Below are 22,921 nucleotides of genomic sequence, written 5' to 3'. Positions count from 1 at the left end.
GGTTGCCGACCCCTGCTTTAGACAATAAGAAACATAAAGTTTCTTTAGATTGTCAACACTATTACTGTATAACTAATACAGTATATCAGGTTAAGAGGCACATTCAAATAAAGATTGGTCTTTAAATAGATGTTGTCTTTTGAATTGTTTGTCTAAAGTCAAGGATCTAGAACTGGTACTTAGTTTTAATGATACAGTCTGGTTATTATGCTGTTTGGAGGAGGCCTCACAGGTAAGAGCACTAACTAGCTACCATCACATGTACCTTAGCTTGACTTAAATGTATTAAATGTATAATTAAAGTGGACCTATCATGCTATATTTGAATAATATAGTGTAGGACCATACCTATATAAGGCATATTTATACTTTTTATTTTTCAAAATACCAAACAGATCATGCATTTTAGCCATTCCTCATTTCGCTCAATTTAACACTGTCTTTGCATGGGCTGATTCTGTGAGAACAGCACCATCTACAGGCCTGGCATATGTACTACAGCGTCTCCAGCACTTTCGAACGGCAATGTCCGTGGCTGTCTCCTCCTGATTGGTGGAGTTGGCCCAATAGCCATAGCGTCACCTCTGTGACGTCATAGAAGTGTTCAAATCTGGATCAGTCTGTATCAGATCCGTTGCAGCCCCTTTTTAAGAGATTTGGGTACGGAAGAAAATAGAGAGCGTTGTGTTTTCTGACACTTGGTGAGTTCCCTGGAACACCGGGGACACATATTCATGTATAAAAGATGTTCAAAAGTGCATTTTGCATGATAGGTCACCTTTAAGTGATATCAAAATATAAATAACTAATGTCATGCAAACATATTAATATTTGCTTGATACATTGCATACAAACGTTAGGGGATTTTAAGATTCTGAAGTATTATGCTAAAACTTAGATTATTATTTATAGTTTTGCTAAATAGTTTCATGTCCGCTTACCTTAGAAACATAACATGCAACGGCAGTGTGCAGATGGGGAGCATGTTAGCTTAGCTTGGTAGCTTCAGCTAGCTCTGGAACTTCCAGCTCGGTGGCAGGAGATCCCGCCTCGGCTCCACCTCTTTGCCCTTATTTGGAGCAGGCGGGAGTTGAACTCTGACGTCACTGTTGAGCCGTTAGTGGCCGACTCTGCCTACTAAGGGCTTCTCGGCAACTCTGCAGAATCCTATGGGTGACGTCATAGACCGTACGTCCATTTATATATCTCAATCTCGAGGAAACTGGCTTCCAAGCCAATATTTCAAGGATGCTACGTCATCGAGTGCCACCGAAGGACTGTTCCAATCTCCAGCATACTTGGAATTCCACAGAGGCCGCGTCCTTGGTTTGGGGGTAATTTCGAGGCTGCACATGGGTAGACTTCGCGTCCTTAAAACCCCTACAATGCTTTGCGCACGGACCAATTTCCCCAAATCTGTGGCGTAAAATGTAAGGTGGGGCCTCTCATATGACGCACACCTGCACACTTGCTAGCCTGTTCCAGTCTTCGTTTTCCGAATGCCAGGAAGGATTCTTGCCTAGCTTCTGAAGCAAGTGACTCGGAAGACATGTGCTACCAAGCAAGCATCCTCGCGACTGAGAAACGGCCACAGTCTATGATCGTGTGTCCATCTGGTGTCAATTTCGGGACAGTGTGACAGGGGCTTTAAGGAATACCCTTTCCGTAAAAGTTGAAATGTTGAAGTGTTTTCTGAAATACTGTGGTTTTTTCTGGAATGCTGTGGCGTTTTCTGAAATGCTGTAGTGTTTTCTGAAATGCTGTAGCATTTTCTGAAATGCTGTGGTGTTTTCTAGAATGCTGTGGTGTTTTCTGGAATGCTGTTGTGTTTTCTGAAATGTCGTTGTGTTTTATGAAATGCTGTAGTGTTTTGTGAAATGCTGTAGTGTTTTGTGAAATGTTGAAGTGTTTTCTGAAATGTCGTTGTGTTTTATGAAATGCTGTAGTGTTTTGTGAAATTCTGTAGGGACTTGCACTTCAGGGCCACCGTAGTAATGGATTGTACAGATGTTGTTGCTCCCAATTAAGTGTGTATGAAGTGGACCAAACATTAGCCAACAATGTTAATTCCAAGACAACACTACATTCAGGCTCATAACAGATGAAGATCCGTCACATATAATCCACTTTGTAAATGATCATGACTACAAGCATTTCTATGAAGGTACAGTCGTGTTTTTTCTGGGATCCTGTAGAACATCCAACAGGCATATTTTCTGGTTTCTCAGTCTGTGTCCTAAATATCTTTGAAAAGCTCATCCAGTGTTTCTTCTCCACTCCTCTTGTCATAGATAATTGCCATTTTCTGGAGTGACCACTCTGAATTAATGAGCTGTAAACTGAAAAATCTGTTGCTGTCTTTGGCAATACAGCTCTGAATGGAGACATGAGGAGGGATAATAGGAAGTCTTGTTGGCGATGGCAAGGCTGTAATTCTGTTTGCATGTGTGATGCTGCTTTGCATTTCTGAATGAGTTATCATTTAAATGAATGCTATTTTCATTTGCACGTCCTAATACATATGACTGTGTGAGAGGTTTTCTCTCTCGGCCCATCCCACAGCTGTGGGTTGCTTTTATTGGACATATGAACCTGATTTCAGGATGGAGGAGGCAGGCTATGATTAGAGAAAAGGCTTTTATTTCAATATTTTATTATTAAGGTTTTTTTTGTTGTCATAGTTTAGTAAGAGGTCCGTTCTGCTGTTATTTTCCATTGATGGTGCTGCTCTTTGCTATAAACACAGTGTATATGTTATATCCAAAGTGCAAATAATCAAGCAGATTTCCTCTGTATGCTTATAGTCGTCACTTTTCCAATGGCGTCACACTACATACTAAGGACCTCCTTACGATGATGAAGTCTGGAGAGGGAGATGGCCGTTAAGGCTTTTGTTGTGAAACTTCTGCAGGAAGTGTGAAGTTTGATGAAACAGTAGCTGTGTTAAAGAGATCAGTCGTGATTCAGCACATGTCTTATTGTTGAACTAATGAGATGAGTGCTCTAAATTGTATTGATGGAGTTAACCATGTGACCATGTACCATGGAATGTATTCCCACTATTCCAAAAGCTTTTATTTAAGAATCCAAGAATGAGCCATTTTAACCAATGCCTTAGCTAAAATATAACCTAATTATCCAAAATCCTAACTAAACCCAGTAGGTTTGGCTGAAGAATGGATTTACGTGCATTGTATTGTTTACATATATTATATTACTATATATATTTATTGTTCTTTTCTTTTCACTATCTCTGTAAAGCGACTTTGAACAGCTGTAAAAGCGCTTACAAAATAAATCTATTATTATTATTATTATTACATGTTTTAAACACTTATACACTTAAAACACTGTATAATTTTTTTTGATAAGGCAATCTACCATTACAGTACATTCAAATTCTGATCTAATCTGAAAATGAGATGACTTGAAAAACAAGTCTATAAAAGTTCGGACAGTAGTTGCTTTAACAGTGTTTTATGGTTGAACTGCCACTAAACATTTCCAAACTGTGAAAGAAACTATAATCTAAGATGATACTACTATCTATTGTGAATATTTATTTCTGCTACTCAGGAGATAAAATCCTGAAATAAAAATCTTATTGTATCATAATGTAGTTTCCTGCTTCTGCTCAGAAAATGTGTGAATATCTGCAGACGGAGCTGCATCTATAGCAACAGTTGAGGTGTGGGGGTGTTCCTTCCTTTCCTCAGACAGAGAGCACACAGAGGCTTTCAGAGGGAAGCATCCAGGACCCTCTCCAGCAGTGTGAGACCCTGCAGAGGGTCCCCATTAGCCGTCACATTCAGGGGGGTGGATGTTAGACTGGAAAATCATCAGAATGAAAACTTGAAGCAGACCTCCTGCTTGTTAAACCTCTTCTACTGTAAGTAGCAGTAACAACATCAGCAACCCCCCCTGCCCCAACCCCAACAAAACAACATTTCTTCAGATATTGCAAATATGGAAAAAGTCAAATTAAATGTTTTAAAGTAACACCCAATCTTTTTTTAGATATTATAATTAGTTTTGACCATATGATTACACAAGTCAAATCAAACACAAAAGAAGATATTCGTTATTTGTTTTAAGATACAAACATTTCTTTCACTATAATAACAACTGGTTTGTAAACATCATCTATTTAACCTACAACGTCTTTACCTCCAGTATTCATAAAGTTGTTATGGATGAGGAATAAATGGTGGTCATCTTATAGAAAAGAAGAATGAGGGAGGGGTAGATGATAGGAAATAAACAAGGAAAAGAGGATATGGGTGGAAGGGAGTGTAAAATGGAAAGAGAGCAGAGTGAATCAGAGGTTGTGATTAGGAGGAGGCAGACAGGAAGGGAGGCCCGGACATTAGGACTAACAAAAACATTTCCACCAGATGAGCGCTCTCCTCTTATCAGGGTAAATAATGGCTTCTCTGTGAGGGAGCTGCATTCTGTGCTTAATAACTGCTTATTAAAATCACACAGCACCAGGCCACATGTAAATATCTAACCTCACACGAGGCACATGATTACTGTAACGCAGCCCTCATCGGAAGGGGAGCTGGTCAAAGGAAATCCTCACACAGTATGTAAAGCCTTCTCAAAGCACCCACAGATGGCTTGCTGAATTAAAAGATGATACTGTATGACACTAAGTACATTTTTTTATCCAACACATGCACATCATTTGAACAGGCTCAGATACCAAACCCACAGCATGTACAGTAATCCTGTAATCCACACTGAGCTTGGAAATCCCCCCCCTAATGAGGCGTTGTGTGCCCCACTAGCTTATGTCCTATCTGCATGTAACTGCAGCTGCCCAGCTGGAAGCAGCTCAGCACAGATGAGGGTCCTGCAGCTGGAGGGGATCTGCCCCCTGCTGTCATCTCTGACACCTGTGGCTACGGACCCTCGCATACTTTTGAAGGAGAGCCAGACCCTTTGTTGCTGCGCTCATTAGTGGAGCTGTCTGATCTCTGCACAATGAGCCAGATGCTGAACATCTCTATACAGTGCAGACATGCAGACATTACTTATGTTGTGAAACATTTAGTTTCCCACAGGCAGAATCTTTAGTTTTTCTTTTATCGAGCGCATTTATTCAGTACTGCATCTCTCAAGTTCAAACCAAAGGAGAAAAGGATTTATTAATCCTTTTAGTTTGTTCACATCAAAACTTTAAATGTGTACAACTTTCAAGCAAATCTCTGACATTTTTGCAAGTTAAAACACGTTCTTTTTTTTTGTTATTTGCTTCTCTGACTGCAGCCCCTGATATAAAGAGAACTGAGCTGTGAATGATAATGCAGAGCGGCTGCTCAATACATTCCATTCCATCACATGTCACTCGTTAGACGCTTTTATCCAAAGCGACTTACATACTCAATACTGTGGACAATCCCCACAGGAGCAATTTGGGGTGAAGTGTCTCAGGGACACAACGACATGCTGACTGCAGTGGGGTTTGAACCTGGGACCCCCTGATCCCAACACAAACGCACAACCCACTGCACCACATGCCTCCCAATACCAGCAGAACTGAGTCACTGCAAGTGATTTTTTTTTTTAAAGGAGGCGAGGCCCCACACGTCCAAGTACAGTATACTCAATGTATCTGAGGTGGAGGAAGTGAACAGTTTTCCTTTCCTGAAAATAAATATCACTAACAACCTGATGATCATCACATATCTCCACCCTACTTGGAAACATTTTGTAACGGCTATATATCAGCTATTTAGACTTTTGAAAAGTGTGTCTTAAGTTGTTTCAGAAAGGAGCGACAGAGAGCATCCTGACTGGAGGTAACAGACTGACACGCTCAGTGGAGGGTCCGCAGCCAGGTATTAAAACCTACCAATCTACCAAGCAACAGTGATATTGGTGAGAAGAACCTGCAAAGAACTCAAAGCAGAAAAATTGACCAATTATTATGGGCCATGCAGAGGTGGAGAAGTACCAGTGTAGGAATACTCTGTTACAGTAAAAGTCATGCAATTAAAATGTTACTCAAGTAAGAAGTATTCTCATCAAAATATAGTGAAAGTAGCGACAGTAAAAGTAGTCCTTGTGCAGATTGGTCCATTTCAGAATAATATATATGATATGTTTTATAATGATTGATCATGAAAGTGTTCTCAAAGCTGGTAAAGGTGCAGCTAGTTTGAATGACTTTGTATACTGCAGGGTAGCTTGTGAATTTACTCCAGGTGGAACTAAAGTATGATTTAACACTTGATTAGATTTCACATCATTCATCCACATCTGTGAAGTAACTAAAGGGATTAAATACATGTAGTGGAGTAAAAGTACACCATGTACATCAGCTCTGTAGTGGGGTAGAAGTACGCAGTAGCAAAACAATGAAATACTAAAGTACAATCTCAAAATGGTACTGAAGTACAGTACATCTACTTAGTTACTTTACACCACTGGTGCCATGTGATTTCTGTGGGAGCTCAAACCACAGCTGGACTTCATGTAAATACATTTGATTAATTCAGCGTAGGAAACAGATTGATAGTAACAATAAGAGATGTAAAGGACAAGTTGTTAAACCATAAATACATGTGTCAGTCGTTCAAACAGAACAGTGCACGTTCTGAGCAACAGATGAGATGGTGGGTCTCTAACAAACTGCACACATTATATAAAGAGCAGCGGGTCCGGAGCGGGCCACATCTCTTTTGATGAATGTGCCTCGGCAGTAATGATGGCTGGAGCTGAAAGACAAATTGAATTTCAGGCCGCCGGAGCGGATATGTAGTGAGGGAAGAACAGAGTGGGTGTCCTCTCCTTTGATCAGATGGGCTGCAGCCATTAGGGCTGTGGTGGAGTCAGAAGCCACTGAAAGCCTCTAACAGACCGGAGACACACTGAAGCATGGTGAGGGCTGAAACAGCCATGGATCCATAGGAAATAATCAATAGTCATTTCAAGAGTCTGTTTACTCAAATCCCTTCAGCAGCAACATCCCCTTTGAGAAACATGCTCTGCGACAAGCTGGAATATAAGAGCACACATTGCTGTTGGGTTTTATGACTGATTTATCTAAGATGTTATCATCTCACAAAGTTCATATCCATTGTCAGATAAAAAGCTGTATCAGCAGAAAAGGGACAATCTGGTGGCACATTTGGGAAAATGTCCACTAAAAAAGTAAAAGTATGCCATTTGCAGCTCCCTCAAGAGTTCAAGCTCCAGCTTTTAGTGATGCTGGCAGCTCGGCTCAGGGGTCAGTCCACCACTTTAGCCAAAACTGATATATATCAATAACTATTTCATGGATTGTCACAATATTTTATATCGACTTGGTGAACTTTGATATCCTCTGGCTTTCTTTCTTGCACCACTAACTAAGTCTTCACTTGATTTGTGGAAGACCTTAACATCTACGGGATGGATTGGCACAGGCTTCATGATGACTCTGATCTGGCACCACCAATAAGTCGTTTTATGTGTTTTTTAAATGCAATGTCTTGTACACATGTTGGATGGATTGTCATAGAAACTATCCATTTGTCCTCAGGATGAATTGTGCAAACCATCAGGCGATTGATTTCTTGCTTTTAAAGCCCAGACAAACAACACCTTGGCTTTTATGTCGACATGTTTTGAAAGTGCTGGAATATCACTCAATAAATTAAGTGGATTTACCATTCAGGAAACAAATTGTGTATCAACCCTTGCTTTCTGTCTTCAAAGTCCACATTGAGATCTGTGACATCTGAATCTCATTTAAAGACTTAAAATAAAATAGTTTTCCAGTTTTATTATGAATTAATCTTTGATGTCATTTTGTAGCACAAATGCGCAAATCCTCTGGTTCCAGCTTCTTAAAAGTGATCATAGCCCTTTCTGTTTCATTTAATTATTAATGTATCTTTCCTACATTTGTCAGCCCAACGGAAGCACTTCCATATGACGGCAAAATCATTTAGTTCTATTTAAAAATATGAAATAAATGGATTAACTAGCCTTCCTCCGAAGACAAATGAGAGGATAATCTGTCCAACAGCAGCACTGTGCTGCACCTCTGACTGTGTGAAGCCTTTGATATGCAGTATCAAAGGCTTTGCCCTTTTGTTGACCGTTTCCAAGATCATTTCCCCTTTTTCTGAATGACAGAAGGAGCAATCGCAAACACGTGAGCCTGCCGTGATCAGGAACTGTCCATAGCGTTTTTACCACTTAAATATCTCTGTTCATGAAAGGTAAACCAGATGGAGTAAATAATGCAGTACGAGCACACAGTGCAGCTGGGAAAACCCTGAACAATCTGAGTGTGTTTGCTCTGATAACACAAGCCATGGAGGACTGACTACAACCGTGCTGCTCTCAGGTCAGGTAGAGAGCACGGACACTCTGAAGTACATATGAATGGTTAAGTGTCTGTGTGTGTCTGTGTATGTAAGAGAGAGCAATACATGTTTACAGATAACATATACTTCAAACTCATTTCTGAAACATTTGAATGTTTGTACCCATGTGAGCCTTGCACAGACAAAGAGATACGCAAACACTCCCCAGTGCCCTTTATCCTCTTGTATGTTGATCGCTATGGCAACTGTACACAGCAGCTACTGCTCCCCCCCTCCCTTGCCATGCCAACTCTGGTTCCCTTATCTGAGCTAAGGGCGAGTAATTGCTTTTCTTGTAATCACTATCAGGGTGGGCTAATCCATCCAGAGCATGTTGTTTGTTTAAATAGAGAGGTGAGGATTAGGAGGGGGGGGGGGGAGCCGTGAGGTTATTAATCTAATATTGATGTTGTTTTCGTGATCCATCAGTATTCTTGGTTACATCATTAATGTTGGGGTCAGGTGTGTTAGATTTAGCTTTCACTAAAAGCTCTCAAAGTGCTCACAGACTCATGATAAAGACACGTTTGATGTAGTAACACATAATATCAGACAATTGAATAAATATGTGTAGAGATGCTATAGTGGTAAATTATAAAGACAGTAATTAGAGTGCAAGAGAGGAAGGAGTTTATTAAGGCTTGTTCTACACTGTTTAGATAAATAAGGCATACATATAATAATATAGGCATAAGATATAATTAAAGAACTTCTAAACAATAAACACATTTGTACAAACAATCACAACATAGCACGACGAAAATGTGTTTCCCCCAAATACACAAGCGAGCATACACAGTAAGGAAATAAAAAAAAAGATAACAAAAATAAACTTGAAATAAGTAAATATATTTGCCATATAAATATTTATTGCATTCCATAACTGGAACTCTGAATTAGATTTGGAAATGTACAGTATGTGTTGATACGTAAATGGTCTCACAACTGCTGGGGGATCTAGTTTGCAATTATTGTAATGTAACATATTCAAGCAAAAACCTGCACCTTCTAACTCATCCACCACTCCTTACGCGATACACCTCCTCAGACAGTGAGCAGTGGATCAGTTTCAGTGGCATTGTCACAGTGCATCATATGTGACAGGCTGTCATTAGGATGGGTAGATGTGTGAAGTTTTGCACCTAAAAAAAAAAAAAAAAAAATCTTTAATAGACATAACACTCAGCAGAATGTAGTTGTGGAGCAGAGGAGCAGTGATGTTTGTGCTTACATGCTTGTGTTGCAGTTCTAGGGTCATAGTGATGAACCCACAGAGAATTAAGAGAAATAAATGGCCCTTCCCTTCAGCTCTTCAAGGGTGTTAGAATCTGTCAACTCTTTGTTTTGATTTTTCTGCCGATGCACTCATCAAACTCACATCCAGCAGCAGCAGCAGCAGCAGCAGCAGCAGAAGCAGCTTTGGATGAAGAACACTATGCAGCAGGAAGCAGGCACAGTGAGAAAGAAGCAGCAAAAGAGCTGGATACATCAGTTAGAGGAGAGCAAACCTGAGCTGGGTCAGTGAGAAACACACATACTTAGTTATCTTGCTGTAAGAACGTTTTATGTTTTATGTTTAATAAATGTTATAATCAAAATAATTTGATCACAATAAACAGACTAAAGAGGTCGGAGCCTTTCAGTAACATGCTGCAGTGTCAGCTCACACAGGAGACTGGATGTGCCAGTGACGGTTCAGATTCATTACCTGGTACATATCTTATCATTCAAAGCTAAATCTTACAACAGCCAAAGACACTTAAACATGTTGCTGTTGAACCTCAGACTGCAGGCACACAGAGAGATGAGTTATTGTAAAAGAACAGCGATGAAGGTAGCAGGTGGACAGGCAGCATCTGAGAATAAGAGAGGATGGGGGGGGGGTCAGTTTCTACCTATCAGGGTTTTGTAAGGTGGAGTGTAGTAGTGCTATGGTTAATCAAACCAGCTGTGGGCCAGCAGTGTTAGTCTGATGTGCTGGTGACCCCCTCCCTCTGCAGCCTGTGTTGATATAACACAAGATTCATAATGCATATGGCTGCTAGATGGCTTTGTCACTTGAATATATAACATTCACTGAAACTGAAGAGCAAAACTAGGTGGCCGAGAGGTGCATACTCGCAAAGGCCCAACACCAACATTAGAGAAACACACTGCAAAATAAGAAAATAATAATCATTTCAAATGTGACAAAACACATGCGAATGAAGAAATATCTTGGCAACACATGCACTTGGAATACATTCACAAATGTGCAGCACGTACAAAAATAAATAAAAAGGTGTTAGGGAAAAAAACACTGCAATAAACTCAAAACACAACAGAAACGGAGTGCTTGTTGGCGTTCAGGGATTATGAAGTTGGCCAACTGTTTCCGTCACTGGAAATGTAATTAAAATGTGGGTTTCACTATCTTATTTTGACAAAGTGATCACACGATTCCTTCAAATATTATGGCAGATAAGCTAGCTAGCTAACGTAGCTAACCTAGTGCTTTCAAATATACTGACAAACACTTACAGTTATGAGACAGACTGACTCTGCAACAGAGACAGTTGTCCAGCTTTATAATCCTCATCATGTCTCGTACACACGGTTCTGTCGCGTTGGAAGCTTGCCGGTGGGCGTGTCTGGCGCGCGACCAACAACCAATCACATTCATCTCCCGCCTCGGACACACGCACACTATTTGATTGGCTAGAGCTTGTACTGGCATATGATTTGATTGGCTGGCGCTTCCGTCGGCGCTTCAGAAGTTAAACCTTTCTCAACTTTCAGCGCGAGCAGCGGAGGCAAAGCGAAGCAATGGAACCTCAATGCAGTTCGGCAAAGCGCGACGTCACCCCATTCAAAGTGAATGGGAAGCATCTGTTCTTATACATCCATGGTTGAAGCACGCGACGGAACCGTGTGTACGGTGAACGTCACCAAGCGCTCCGGTCCCAGCTGTGTGCGTCACTTCTAGTGTGCCCTGTCTCCGTTGTGTTTTGAGCTTCTTGCAGCGTTTTGTTTTTCTTTTATGAATCGGTTTAAGTAAACACTGCGCACGTTTTGTCAAGTTGGTAAAGATTTATCTTCATTTGCATGTATATTGGCACATTTGTGATTTTATATTTGAATAGTTTCTGAATTCAAAAATAACCAGCTGTTGGTTTGGAGTTTACAATGCGAATGTGTGTGTGTGTGTGTGTGTGTGTGTGTGTGTGTGTGTGTGTGTGTGTGTGTGTGTGTGTGTGTGTGTGTGTGTGTGTGTGTGTGTGTGTGTGTGTGTGTGTGTGTGTGTGTGTGTGTGTGTGTGTGTGTGTGTGTGTGTGTGTGTGTGTGTGTGTGTGTGTGTGTGTGTGTGTGTGTGTGTGTGTGTGTGTGTGCGTGCGTGCGTGCGTGTATTCTGCATACCTAGACAGCAGTAAATGAAACGTGCTCCCAAGTCAGTGGTTCACCAGGGGGGGGTGGCTGTTCTGGCAAGATATTAATGCAGACAGTGGGAGAAAATCAATGCAAGGATCTACGGGTGAGAGCGAGAGGGAGACTGTTCTCTTGTCTGCTCACCTGTCCGTCACTTCACTGCAGCTGAACATGTAGATTCCTTTAAAAAAATAACATAATTTCCACAAGATCTCGCATTCTTCAAATCGAGTATCTGCAACTATTTCAGCCATATTATTGCAAACGATAAATACGACAACATGGCAAGGTGAAATTAGTTGTTTTTCATCCTGTATTTCTCCCTGCATTTATAAATCGGATCCATTGACCAAAAATCACCAAATATATCCAAATGTTGTTCTGTTTTATCTAACACTGCCCTGCTGCTCTCCTCACTCTGTGAAAACTGCACTGCATTTCCTGTAACCTATAAACATTAAAAGCAGCCCCCATAGAGTCAGGTCCGAAATTAGGTTAATGCAAACAATCAATGCAGCAGCAGTCTCTCCTGGATGTCTAACAAATCACACACACACACACACACACACACACACACACACACACACACACACACACACACACACACACACACACACACACACACACACACACACACACACACACACACACACACACACACACACTAACAAGCTGAAAACAACACAAGTCTAGCTGTCGTAGCCAATAACAATCATGGTCAATGACCAACAGTATGTTGATTTGCATACTTGCCAACCTCTATACAACATTGCCTAAACGATGACTCATCAGCAGAGTCCATAGCCGCTTTCACACCGCAGGACTTGCCGTACTTTAGTGCCGGCACTAAAGTACCACGGCACTGAATCCGCCAGGGGACTAGTGCCAATCACATTCACACCGCAGTACGTCCCCTGAGGCAAGATTGCGCTGACGTCACTTCGTCTTCTTCTTCTCTGGGTTTACTAGCAGGCCGCAAAACCACTTCACGGCGAGTACAAAAAAAAACGAGAGAAGAAGAACTACACGGGGGAGGGGGTATAAAGCCCACCCGCTGTACATGATATATATATATATATATATATATATATATATATATATATATATATATATAATAGGTAGGCTCAGCATACAGACCGTAGTGCAAAGATAAAGTGTCACATGATTATCTACTAAATTGTGAATTCAGCATCAACTTCACCAAGATGAAGTTCATATCTTCCTAAAATACGTGTTACTTTATGTCCCTACTAGAATCCGAGCTCAAATGACTCAAACCAACAAAATGTCCAAGCAAAGAATCATGTGCACCATGAGGCTGGGTTATAAGGGTCATTTACAAATAAAATACCCCATTATAACAATGGACTTTATCTTTATGTATTTATTATATATTACCCCCTCAGGCTGATTTTGGAAAAGGACCTTAACCGTTGTTTGGTGTTTTCCCCTTATTTATCTAAAACAAATGACATGATAAATTAGTTGTGTTTATGTGTGTAAAACTTGTGTTTCTGCCCCTACTATTGCTGCACAAGGTTGCAACATTGTAGATAAATGGAACCACCGACACATGTCTGCTCTCACATTCTTCTATTCTGCGAATTTGGGGTGGGACACAATAAATAAAGCTTCGCCAGTTTGTTTGTTTTATTGCACAGTCAAGACATAACAATAGCGGCATCACGCCGCTCAAGTAGCTTTTGCGAACATCGCTTACAACATTTGGAGTTGGGAACTGCTTTCTGTAGAAGCTGCTGCATCCCTTCCTCAGAGTAAATTGCCAGAAGCGCCGACACTTCCTCATCATTCCACCGCTCCGGTGTTGTAGTATGTGTGGTCATAACTGCTTTAAAGTACAAAAAAACTACTCGCTCAGGTGTGGATGTGGTTTTGTAGCGAGGAAAAAAATGGCTGCCTAACAAAAAAAATTCAGAGTCTAACGAGGCGTGGTTTGCAATTCGCCCAGCCAATAGAAATAGAATAGAAATTAGCACTCTTTTATCACCAGGTTCGTACCACCTCTCTAGCAGGGACTGAAAATGGCCAAACGAGTTCCCGGCACTGAGTAGTCCCGGCGGTGTGAACGCGACATTATTGGTTCTAACGGAACTAAAGAACCAAAGTACCAGGGAAAGTCCTGCGGTGTGAATGCGGCTCATGTGTTTCTGTCTATGGGTCTATATGCTAACACGCTGACTTCTCTGTGGTGCTTGTTGATGCTTTTGATTTGATCATTCTGGGATCCTGATAAAGCTGCACATACTTTGTTACAGTACTGAAGTAGATTCTTCTGGTATCAGCACTTTACTCCACCATTCATTTTCATTTTTCTCTTGCACTCCTTCCTTACAATTTTAACATAAATGTCCACTTCTTACATTTAAAAAACAGGCTTATTACTTTAGTTTTAATCTGCATTTGGTGGCATTATCATTACTATTTAGAGTCATTGAGCTCATATTTCAACATACTATCATAGAGGAAACATGATCAGTGTATATAAGACAATGACAGTCTCACAATTTGAAATATAACTTCTTTAATCTTCTATTCATATAAAGTAAGGTCCAGTTACCAGCTTGATTCTTTAAGTAGTTATGGCTACTTTTTACTCAAGGACCTTTTAAAGCCCATATTTCTTTACTGTACTTGAATGAAGTTTAGTCAGTACTTTTACAAGAGTATTTAAAAACAAGAGTATCTGTATTTCTGTATTTTTAAGAAACATAAAACAACTATAACTTTACAAAATGATAATGCTGTTTTTTCAGACAGGTCATGGTATTTATGCCAGCTTCACAAAATAAAAATATGTCTGTCATGACAGCTAGTAATTTCCAGAAGGCCTTTCCCTACGCTGCTGACTCTGTTTACAGCTATCTGAGGGCAGAAGCTTGTTCTAATTCTTGTGGTTGGTCATGTAAAGCGTCCTGTGTTTGTCTGTGTTCCCCAGCTGGACAACCCTGACGAGCAGGCGGCCCAGATCAGAAGAGAGCTGGACGGACGCCTTCAGATGGCCGACCAGATAGCTCGAGTAAGGCTGAACGGAGAATAAATGGGAAGATATTTACAGTGAAGCTCGGCTAGGTAACAATGAAAGCCACCAACAGTAAGCTTTTGAAAAGAGACCCAACTGAAAAACCCAGCCCAATGTTGACAACTCTTTCCCACTATCATCATTGAATTGAATTAAATTGATTTATTTAAAAAAGGGACAGTGTACATTAATCAACATATTAAAAACATGTAAAAGTACTCGAATGAGCCAAAAGGTTAGTTTTCACAGATAGTCCCTTTGCCAGATCGTGATAGGCATCCTAAAAGCAATAATACAAATACCACAACATTGTTATACCAAAACATATTTTTTTAGATTTAATAGACAACATCACTGAATACAGATAAGAGCAAGTCATGATAATAAATAAAACATTCACAATACGCACTCATACTAACACCTACACCCACACATCAGTACTGACACTGTTGGTTTTCAATGAGCCACTTTTTAACACTGTGCTTGAATGTGTAGTAGGATGAGGACTCTCTTATTGGTTGTGATATTGAATTCCATTGATGGGATGCGTGGATTGAAAGACAGCCTGGCTGAATGCGCTTTTCCTAAATGGGATGGTGCAGTCTCCCCTAGCCGCACCTCTAGTAACCCTGGTTGAGGTGGACTTTAGGCTGATGAAGCCAGCCAGAGGAGGAGGAGCCAACCCACGAGTGATCTTATAAACTAAGCAGACATATGAAAAGTTCCCAGCTGAACAGATTATGCTTTTTAACAATGTGGCAATGATGATACCGGAATGGCTTTTTGTCTAGTGTTTTGAGTTTGGCTCCAAAAGGTCACTAATTTTGTGAAAAAGATCACGTTTTAAAAAATTGGAAAAGTTGGAAACACTGACAGCCTGTCCCTCCTAAGCCCCTCCCCTCATAATGAACAAACACATATCATAGTAAATGTAACCAGTGGACATGGCTATTGTTAGCACACAGCTGTCAAGCTAACAGCTTGCAACAGGCAGAGAGCAGAGTGCATGCTGGTACATCAGCAGGGCTTGCATTCATGCAGGTTAAAATAACTGAACCTAAAACAGCCCTTTCACAGACAGAGATACATTTGTTCTATTTTTTAGAGCATCTGATTTAATTATTGCTGTTACAATGTGAAGAGTATTTCAACAAATATAACAACAGTAATGTTGTTAAAGTAAAACACCTACCTTTGTTTTAAAAAAAATAAAGTTTACTTTCAACTCATTTCAAAGTGAGTCATGAGTTCAGAAACATACATCATTTCTGTCATTTAAAGCTAAGTATTTCCCCCTGTATACGGTTGTTCTGGAGTTTCAGTGGACTGAGCTCATGAATGATAGTCTGCTTCCTGTTCTGGCAGCATGGTGGAAGGTTTCCCAGGTTCTCATCCAGAGAGATGGAGGCCATGTTCATTGAGGAGATGCGATCCTCTGTCAACCTGCTGATGGCCAACCTGGAGAGCATGCCGGTGTCCAAGGGAGGGGAGTTCAAGCTGCAGAAGCTGAAACGAGGACACAACACCTCCATCATGGACATGGGCCAGGAGGACGAGAACACACTGTCCAAATCTGACGTGGTGCTGTCCTTCACCCTGGAGGTGGGTGGACTAAGATGAACTTATTAAAGACGATAGTCTACTGATTTTAATCACATACATTAAGCAGTTTGAGGATTTGTGAGGGAGAGAGTTGACATGACCAATCCCAAGGTGACACTTGGATGAGGGTTCATCCTCTGGGAAACATAACATGTACTGAACGTTTATTATGGGCCTCACAGTGCCCTTAAAGGAAGCATTAAACAACTGTAATATGAAGTTACACGTTGCAATGAGAGCAGAGTTTTTGCTGCAATATGAACATTTCATCATGAGAGCTTTAAAGATGAACACTAACGTGTGTCTGTGGCCTCCAGATCAAGACATATTAAACAAGTATTTTAACAGAATAAATACTTGTAGTTTTACAAAATAGAGAATTCCCTTATGTACATGTCTTAGGAACTTTATCAGCAGAATTCAGAACTCAGTTTAATATTATATTTCCACTCACAAGTACACATTTAACCTGTTAAAACCCAAGGTCCCCGCCGGCGGGGACCCTGTTTTTTTTTTTCACGACACTGTGTCTCAGGGGATCTTAATATTTAAGAACCTATTAATGTGTTATACCAGATTAACGGAAATAATCTCAGCTAACTGACGATATAAACCATTTTTACCAAAACAAAACACAAGTCTCATAAGAAGCATCTAAATGACCCCTTAGCGAAAAATGCTAACGGACATTGGCACAGAACTCAAGATAAAAGTACCCTTATTACTTATCGTAGCTGCACATACAGGATATCCGATTAAAGATGAGGTTCCACAGATTATTTAGGTATATAGTATTATCACTGAGTGACCCGAACTTGCGACAGGGGAAGCAAACACAGACATCACAACACGTACTGTTACGGTGCTTCGAGGGAGATCGTCTCACCGCAGCTGTCAATCTGATCAAAAGACGTGTTCAATGGCATTAAAACGAGAAAAAACGTGGCTGAATCGGTTAATCCATAGGTTGATAACGTTTCTGGGCAATAATTTGTCTTATTTATAATCCATAATTCAATTTTTATGTAAAAATCGCAGAGCAAAAGTTAGCTGCTAATGGTAGCCACCAGAGTGGCAACTGCTTCTGGTTTTTGCTATGCGGCAGTCTAACACATACACATGACCAAATAAGGACTATGTGGGAGTTGCCCTCGATTCCATTGGCTCTGACGGTTAGAAAGAGATGTCACATGTCACAATCCAGCAAGGGGAGCCAGAGAGATGAAAAATCTACCCAAATGGCCCCAGAAGAGTTTTTGTTTTGCTAAATCTGTCTAAAAAGGTCAAATATCACTTGTTTTGCATCAATCTTGATACAGGGTACTTATTATATGTTGTACTTTGGATTCCTAAAGCTTTTAGTCTACTAACCCATCATCCAAGGTTAGTTTTCAGTATAAGTACAAAATGTTTTTTGGACGGACACTATAATTTACAGTTTTTTACCATGTTCAATCTGAATTTTCTTTAAAATAAAAAACATCTATATTGAATCTGACTTTTCTACATCCAACTCACAGGTTTATCTCACAGGTTAATTTAACCCTTTTAGAAGGGAAGATATGGTCATTTGTTCTGGGAATGTCATTTTTGAGCCTGAAACCTGAAAAACAGGCTCGGGGTTTATAAGTATGATGTAAAATGATTACATATTTGTGTTGGGCCCTCTCAGTCTGGTTAAAGCTTTTTCCAAGCCAGGAGGTTTATATGGAAAGTTTTCCATTATAATTGTGCAGTTTTCAAATAAAATATGAGATAACACGGATGGCATCACTTTGAACTCATCCTAATTACTTTCTTAGTGGAACAAGGTTTAGCAATAATTAACAGCATTGATAGATTTGGGATTGGATTTCATTTTTCAACATCTGACACAAGAAAGCAGAAATACGCTTTACAATCTAACACGTTAGCACTGTTCAGGTCATGTGACAGATATGTTTTACATTGCTTATGTTTTACTACTACAACCAAGTGTAGGGCAACAGAGCAAAGTCCCTCAGCTGTCCATGAGCTGAATGACGCTGAATTATTTGATTGATATGAACTACCAATAATACAGCTATTCCCGAGGTGAATGCACAGGCATCACAGTCCACTGGAATGGCGTATAGCAGGGGGGTTCAAAAGCTTTAAAGATTAGGCATAGTATAGAAGCTTGTTTTGAAATTGGTTGTTCAAGAGGTTCATTTGGAAAACCTTGAAACTACTTCTATTTGGTTTGCTTTATCTCTGCAGGAAAAAGCTCCAGTCTGTCCCCAACAGTTCACTCTTCGAACGTTTGTTATTGTTTTAGTACAGCCGAGCACATAATACAGCTTTATTTAAATGAAGACGCAGTACATTTTGGTCTGTTGGAACAAAGAGTGTGTACTTTAAGCCTGTGTGTGTGTGTGTGTGTGTGTGTGTGTGTGTGTGTGTGTGTGTGTGTGTGTGTGTGTGTGTGTGTGTGTGTGTGTGTGTGTGTGTGTGTGTGTGTGTGTGTGTGTGTGTGTGTGTGTGTGTGTGTGTGTGTGTGTGTGTGTGTGTGTGTGTGTGTGTGTGTGTGTGTGTGTGTGTTGCAGGTGGTGATCATGGAGGTGCAGGGTCTGAAGTCATTGGCTCCAAACAGAATCGTTTACTGCACCATGGAGGTGGAGGGGGGGCACAAACTGCAGACTGACCAGGCTGAGGCCTCCAAACCAACGTGGGTACACGCACGCACGCACGCACGCACACACACACACACACACACACACACACCACACAGAAGATGATTTGAACAATGGGAGCTTTCATATATCACATAGTGCCATCTGCTGGTCAGACCCCTGAATCCAACATGTGATTGTATGGAGTGAGCTGTGAATTTAGTGCAGGTGTAGAAATCATTTAACGAATGGCCTCACAAACCCTACAGTCATTGATGTCCTAATCCTATCTCCCTTGCAGTATAATCAGTTTGGTGCTCATTGTATTTACTCCAATGCTTCTTTAACGCTCCTGCAACACTCTTTGCAGTTTCATTCATTTATCATTTCTTTTGATTTTCTTAGATTTCAAGAGTTTGGGTGACACAGTATAAACTATATATGTATTCAATATTTTTGTATTATTTTGTACTTAAACCATATTGAAGTGTTTTGGTGAAATTGATACTCGGAAAGTGTGTTCGCTCAACATTTGCTCTAATAATTCACAGCTGTTACAAATAAGTTAGCCACTTCATTATTGACATGTTTATTCCCATAAATAAAACCAATGAAAGTGACAGCGTATAAGTGTCAGATGTCATATCTCATGCCTCCATTGTAGCATCTAATTTATTGTCTCATCATCACTGACACTTCCTGTTGCTCTCACTCTTGTCTGTTGGTGTTTAATATCACAAGCTGTATTAACAGTACAGTAGGAGTGAGTGAGCCGTGGGAGCCTAACAGATATATAGATAATGGGAACAATGTGTTTGTAGGCCTTCTGAAAAGCTCATTTGCAATTGAGAAGCTTTAACAATCACTGCTTAAATGTTTAAAACATTAAATGCTTAAATGGTGAGGATGATCATTCATGTGTGTGGATTCAAATTCACTTTAGAAATGATAATGTTTCACTTATCAGCTCCTTTTAATTATGGTCCCCATTTCTGCATAAGAGTATAAGAATATAGTTACTAAGACATTGATCATTTTAAACATTTGTTGGAATCAATTTTAATAAAAAAGTTATGAGTTTAGTATCCTAAATGGTTTTCGCAAGTCATTTTTGCCATTTAAAGCATAGCAAAAAATTGTAAAAAAAAACAGTCGGACACTTGAACTTATCAGAGAGCGTTGTGTTTATAGTAAGGATGTCAGGACCTTCTCTCAGTGGAATGAGGCCCTCATGCATGTTTTATTTACACCTGTATATAAACTGTGTTTTTACATCTGCGCTTGTTCTGACTGAACCAGTCAGAACAAGTATCAGATGCTCAGCAGATCAGATACGTCCTCATCTCTAACAAGCTGCTATCTGTCTCTTCATCTTCTGTGTGTGTGTGTGTGTGTGTGTGTGTGTGTGTGTGTGTGTGTGTGTGTGTGTGTGTGTGTGTGTGTGTGTGTGTGTGTGTGTGTGTGTGTGTGTGTGTGTGTGTGTGTGTGTGTGTGTGTGTGTGTGTGTGTGTGTGTGTGTGTGTGTGTGTGTGTGTGTGTGTGTGTGTGTGTGTGTGTGTGTGTGTGTGTGTGTAGTTGGGGAACCCAGGGTGACTTTACCACCACGCAGCCGCTACCTGCTGTGAAGGTGAAGCTGTTCACTGAGAGCACAGGAGTGTTGGCTCTGGAGGATAAGGAGCTGGGGAAGGTAAGTGATGTCAATCTGTTACTTGTTACATTGGGTGCAACCTTTGTACACTATATATTGTTTAGCACATAAACATTACTATCATCTGTCTGTTTCCAGGTTGTGCTCCGCCCGACTCCAAACAGTCCCAAGCAGTCGGAGCTCCACAAGATGACGGTGTCTAAAGGCTGTCCGGACAGCGACCTGAGGATCAAACTGGCCATCCGCATGGACAAACCACAGAACATGAAGCATTGTGGGTAAGTGACAGTGAGACCGTCCTGCTGGTAGTGGTGACATTTCTCTAATATGATGCATATTCTAATTGATCAGATTTACAGGTAGATATATTATACAATTGCCTGTGTTATCATGGTCCTGTACACTCACCAAACACACACACTCTCACAGTGTTTGAGTGTGTGTAGCTTGAACAACCTTTTGTTCACAATCTGAAGCAGGTCTTACCAAAACAGGGATGAAGGTAAAACAATCTCAGACACATTTGATGAAATGGTAAAGCTATTGGTTAAAACTAGATAAAGATTATTATATTATAGAGTCAACAAATATGTTTCTTGTTTAACACACAGTCACTCAATGATTTACAAGTGGTTATTTTGGGCTGGAATATTCCTTTAATCATCCTTTTGGCTACATAATAGGTGTATTATTTGAGGTACCTGGCCCAAAAGACTCTTGTGGCTGTCAGTCGTCACTGCTTCATTTGCCACTGCAGTGATATCAATGGGACACTCGTTCCACTTTGAACCCGCATAGCATCAGGCGTGTTTGAGTTTACGCGGTACCTGGCGCCTACTTGCAGTGAGGAAGTGAGGAGTCATGTTAACGTGTGCATGGTTTAACCATGTCCTGGATGCAGGAAATAGGCACAGTGCAGTAGGCCAGTACCAGTTTCTTGAAGCGGATATTATCATGTCAAAGCAGTAAAAGGATGTTGTATTTAATGACAGTCATAAAAGCCTGCAGCTACTGTCTCTGCTGGCTCACTCACTGGAATGCTGACTGTGACAGAGCCATTGTTATTGAGAGACTCTCCTCAGTGGTCTGTGCTGGACTTTATTGGAATCTGCACTCTGCAACTGTGTTTCCCTACATCAATGGCACCGTCGTAGTTCGATATCTGAAGCAGTCCTATACATATGTTTGTAATGATTATTTATATTCTTGCATTGCTTCATTGGATTTTCCTTAGCTTCCTTTTGTGCACTGACATTACTTAATGCGAAAATGGCAAACAAATAAAGCCCAGTGAAGCATATTACATTAATAAAGACGTGTCCTTTTGTTTTAATGGAGTTTTGGTTCGTCGGATAAATAAATAAATAAATGATAGTGATACTTATTGTAATGCTTCCTGTTGTCAGTGTTATAATTACTAAAAGAGTCAATGTCGGTAGACAGGTTTTGTCAGTGTTCTGGTAAAAGACTTTCAGAGTCGAGATTAAGTGAACTGCATGTTAGCTGAACACTAACGGTTAAAGAGAAAGGTCACTCTGTATAGAATATACATATTTCATGCCTCATAGCCCTCTATTTCAGCCCTGTTACTAAAGTGCTGATTCTGGATCCTTAACAAACAGTATGGAGCTCAAACGCTTTCTCTCTCGCGGGTTTACCACAAGGTGAGTTCCTTTTTATTTCCTTTTTCTTTACACATACTCTCTCCAGTACAGCGTTAGCTCTGAGTGTTAACAATGCTAATGTAAACAAAGATCATTTATAACGTCCAAAGCATGTCGTGCATTGTTTCTGATAGCGATGTTTCTGATACACTGTTTATGTATGAAATACATAAAAAAGGGCATTTTGCATGATAGGAGACCTTTAATGTGCTAGCTAACGTTGTTTGTATTTTTTTTCGGGCATGGGATTGGAACATACAATTCAGTTCTCTAAACTGCAAGTGCTAGTTTTGGGACAGACTGACAGGGCGGGGGGCCCTCAACATCGTTTCTGGCTAAAACTAATGCTGCTGTGTTCTGTGTACCCGCTTATTGTTTCAGGCCCCTGGTCAAGTTTTACAATACAGAGTCTATGGTTTGGTAAATGAGGTAGTCTAGCAGGAAGGGCCCTCAGATTTTGAGATACCCCTACCCGAGGTAGAACAAAACACAACAATGATTTTTCTTATCTTTATGGTCTCCCATTAATGAAATTGATTGTTGTCAAAAAATGTTTGGCTGTTCTTTATAAC

General features: G+C 40.4%; 1 protein-coding gene across 6 annotated transcripts in view; it reads left to right on the top strand.

Annotated features, from left to right (window-relative positions):
- LOC307039968 (calcium-dependent secretion activator 1) overlaps positions 1-22,921 on the top strand; it is a 202,621-nt gene that overhangs the window by 64,983 nt on the left and 114,717 nt on the right. For 4 of the 6 annotated variants that reach the window (XM_079682440.1, XM_079682441.1, XM_079682443.1 and 1 more), the window contains exons 3-8: positions 14,722-14,802; positions 16,171-16,407; positions 18,972-19,093; positions 20,613-20,724; positions 20,824-20,963; positions 22,308-22,349. In XM_079682440.1, the coding sequence (XP_079538566.1) occupies positions 14,722-14,802; positions 16,171-16,407; positions 18,972-19,093; positions 20,613-20,724; positions 20,824-20,963; positions 22,308-22,349 (734 nt within the window). The remainder of the gene's footprint in view (positions 1-14,721; positions 14,803-16,170; positions 16,408-18,971; positions 19,094-20,612; positions 20,725-20,823; positions 20,964-22,307; positions 22,350-22,921) is intronic. The other 2 variants (XR_013808378.1, XM_079682442.1) reach the window with 1 other exon arrangement.

The sequence above is a fragment of the Notothenia rossii genome (assembly GCF_949606895.1).
Source record: "Notothenia rossii genome assembly, chromosome: 5".
NCBI lineage: Eukaryota > Metazoa > Chordata > Actinopteri > Perciformes > Nototheniidae > Notothenia > Notothenia rossii.
The sequence above is the reverse complement of the archived record's forward strand: the minus strand, read 5'-3'. Positions and strand labels throughout refer to the sequence as shown.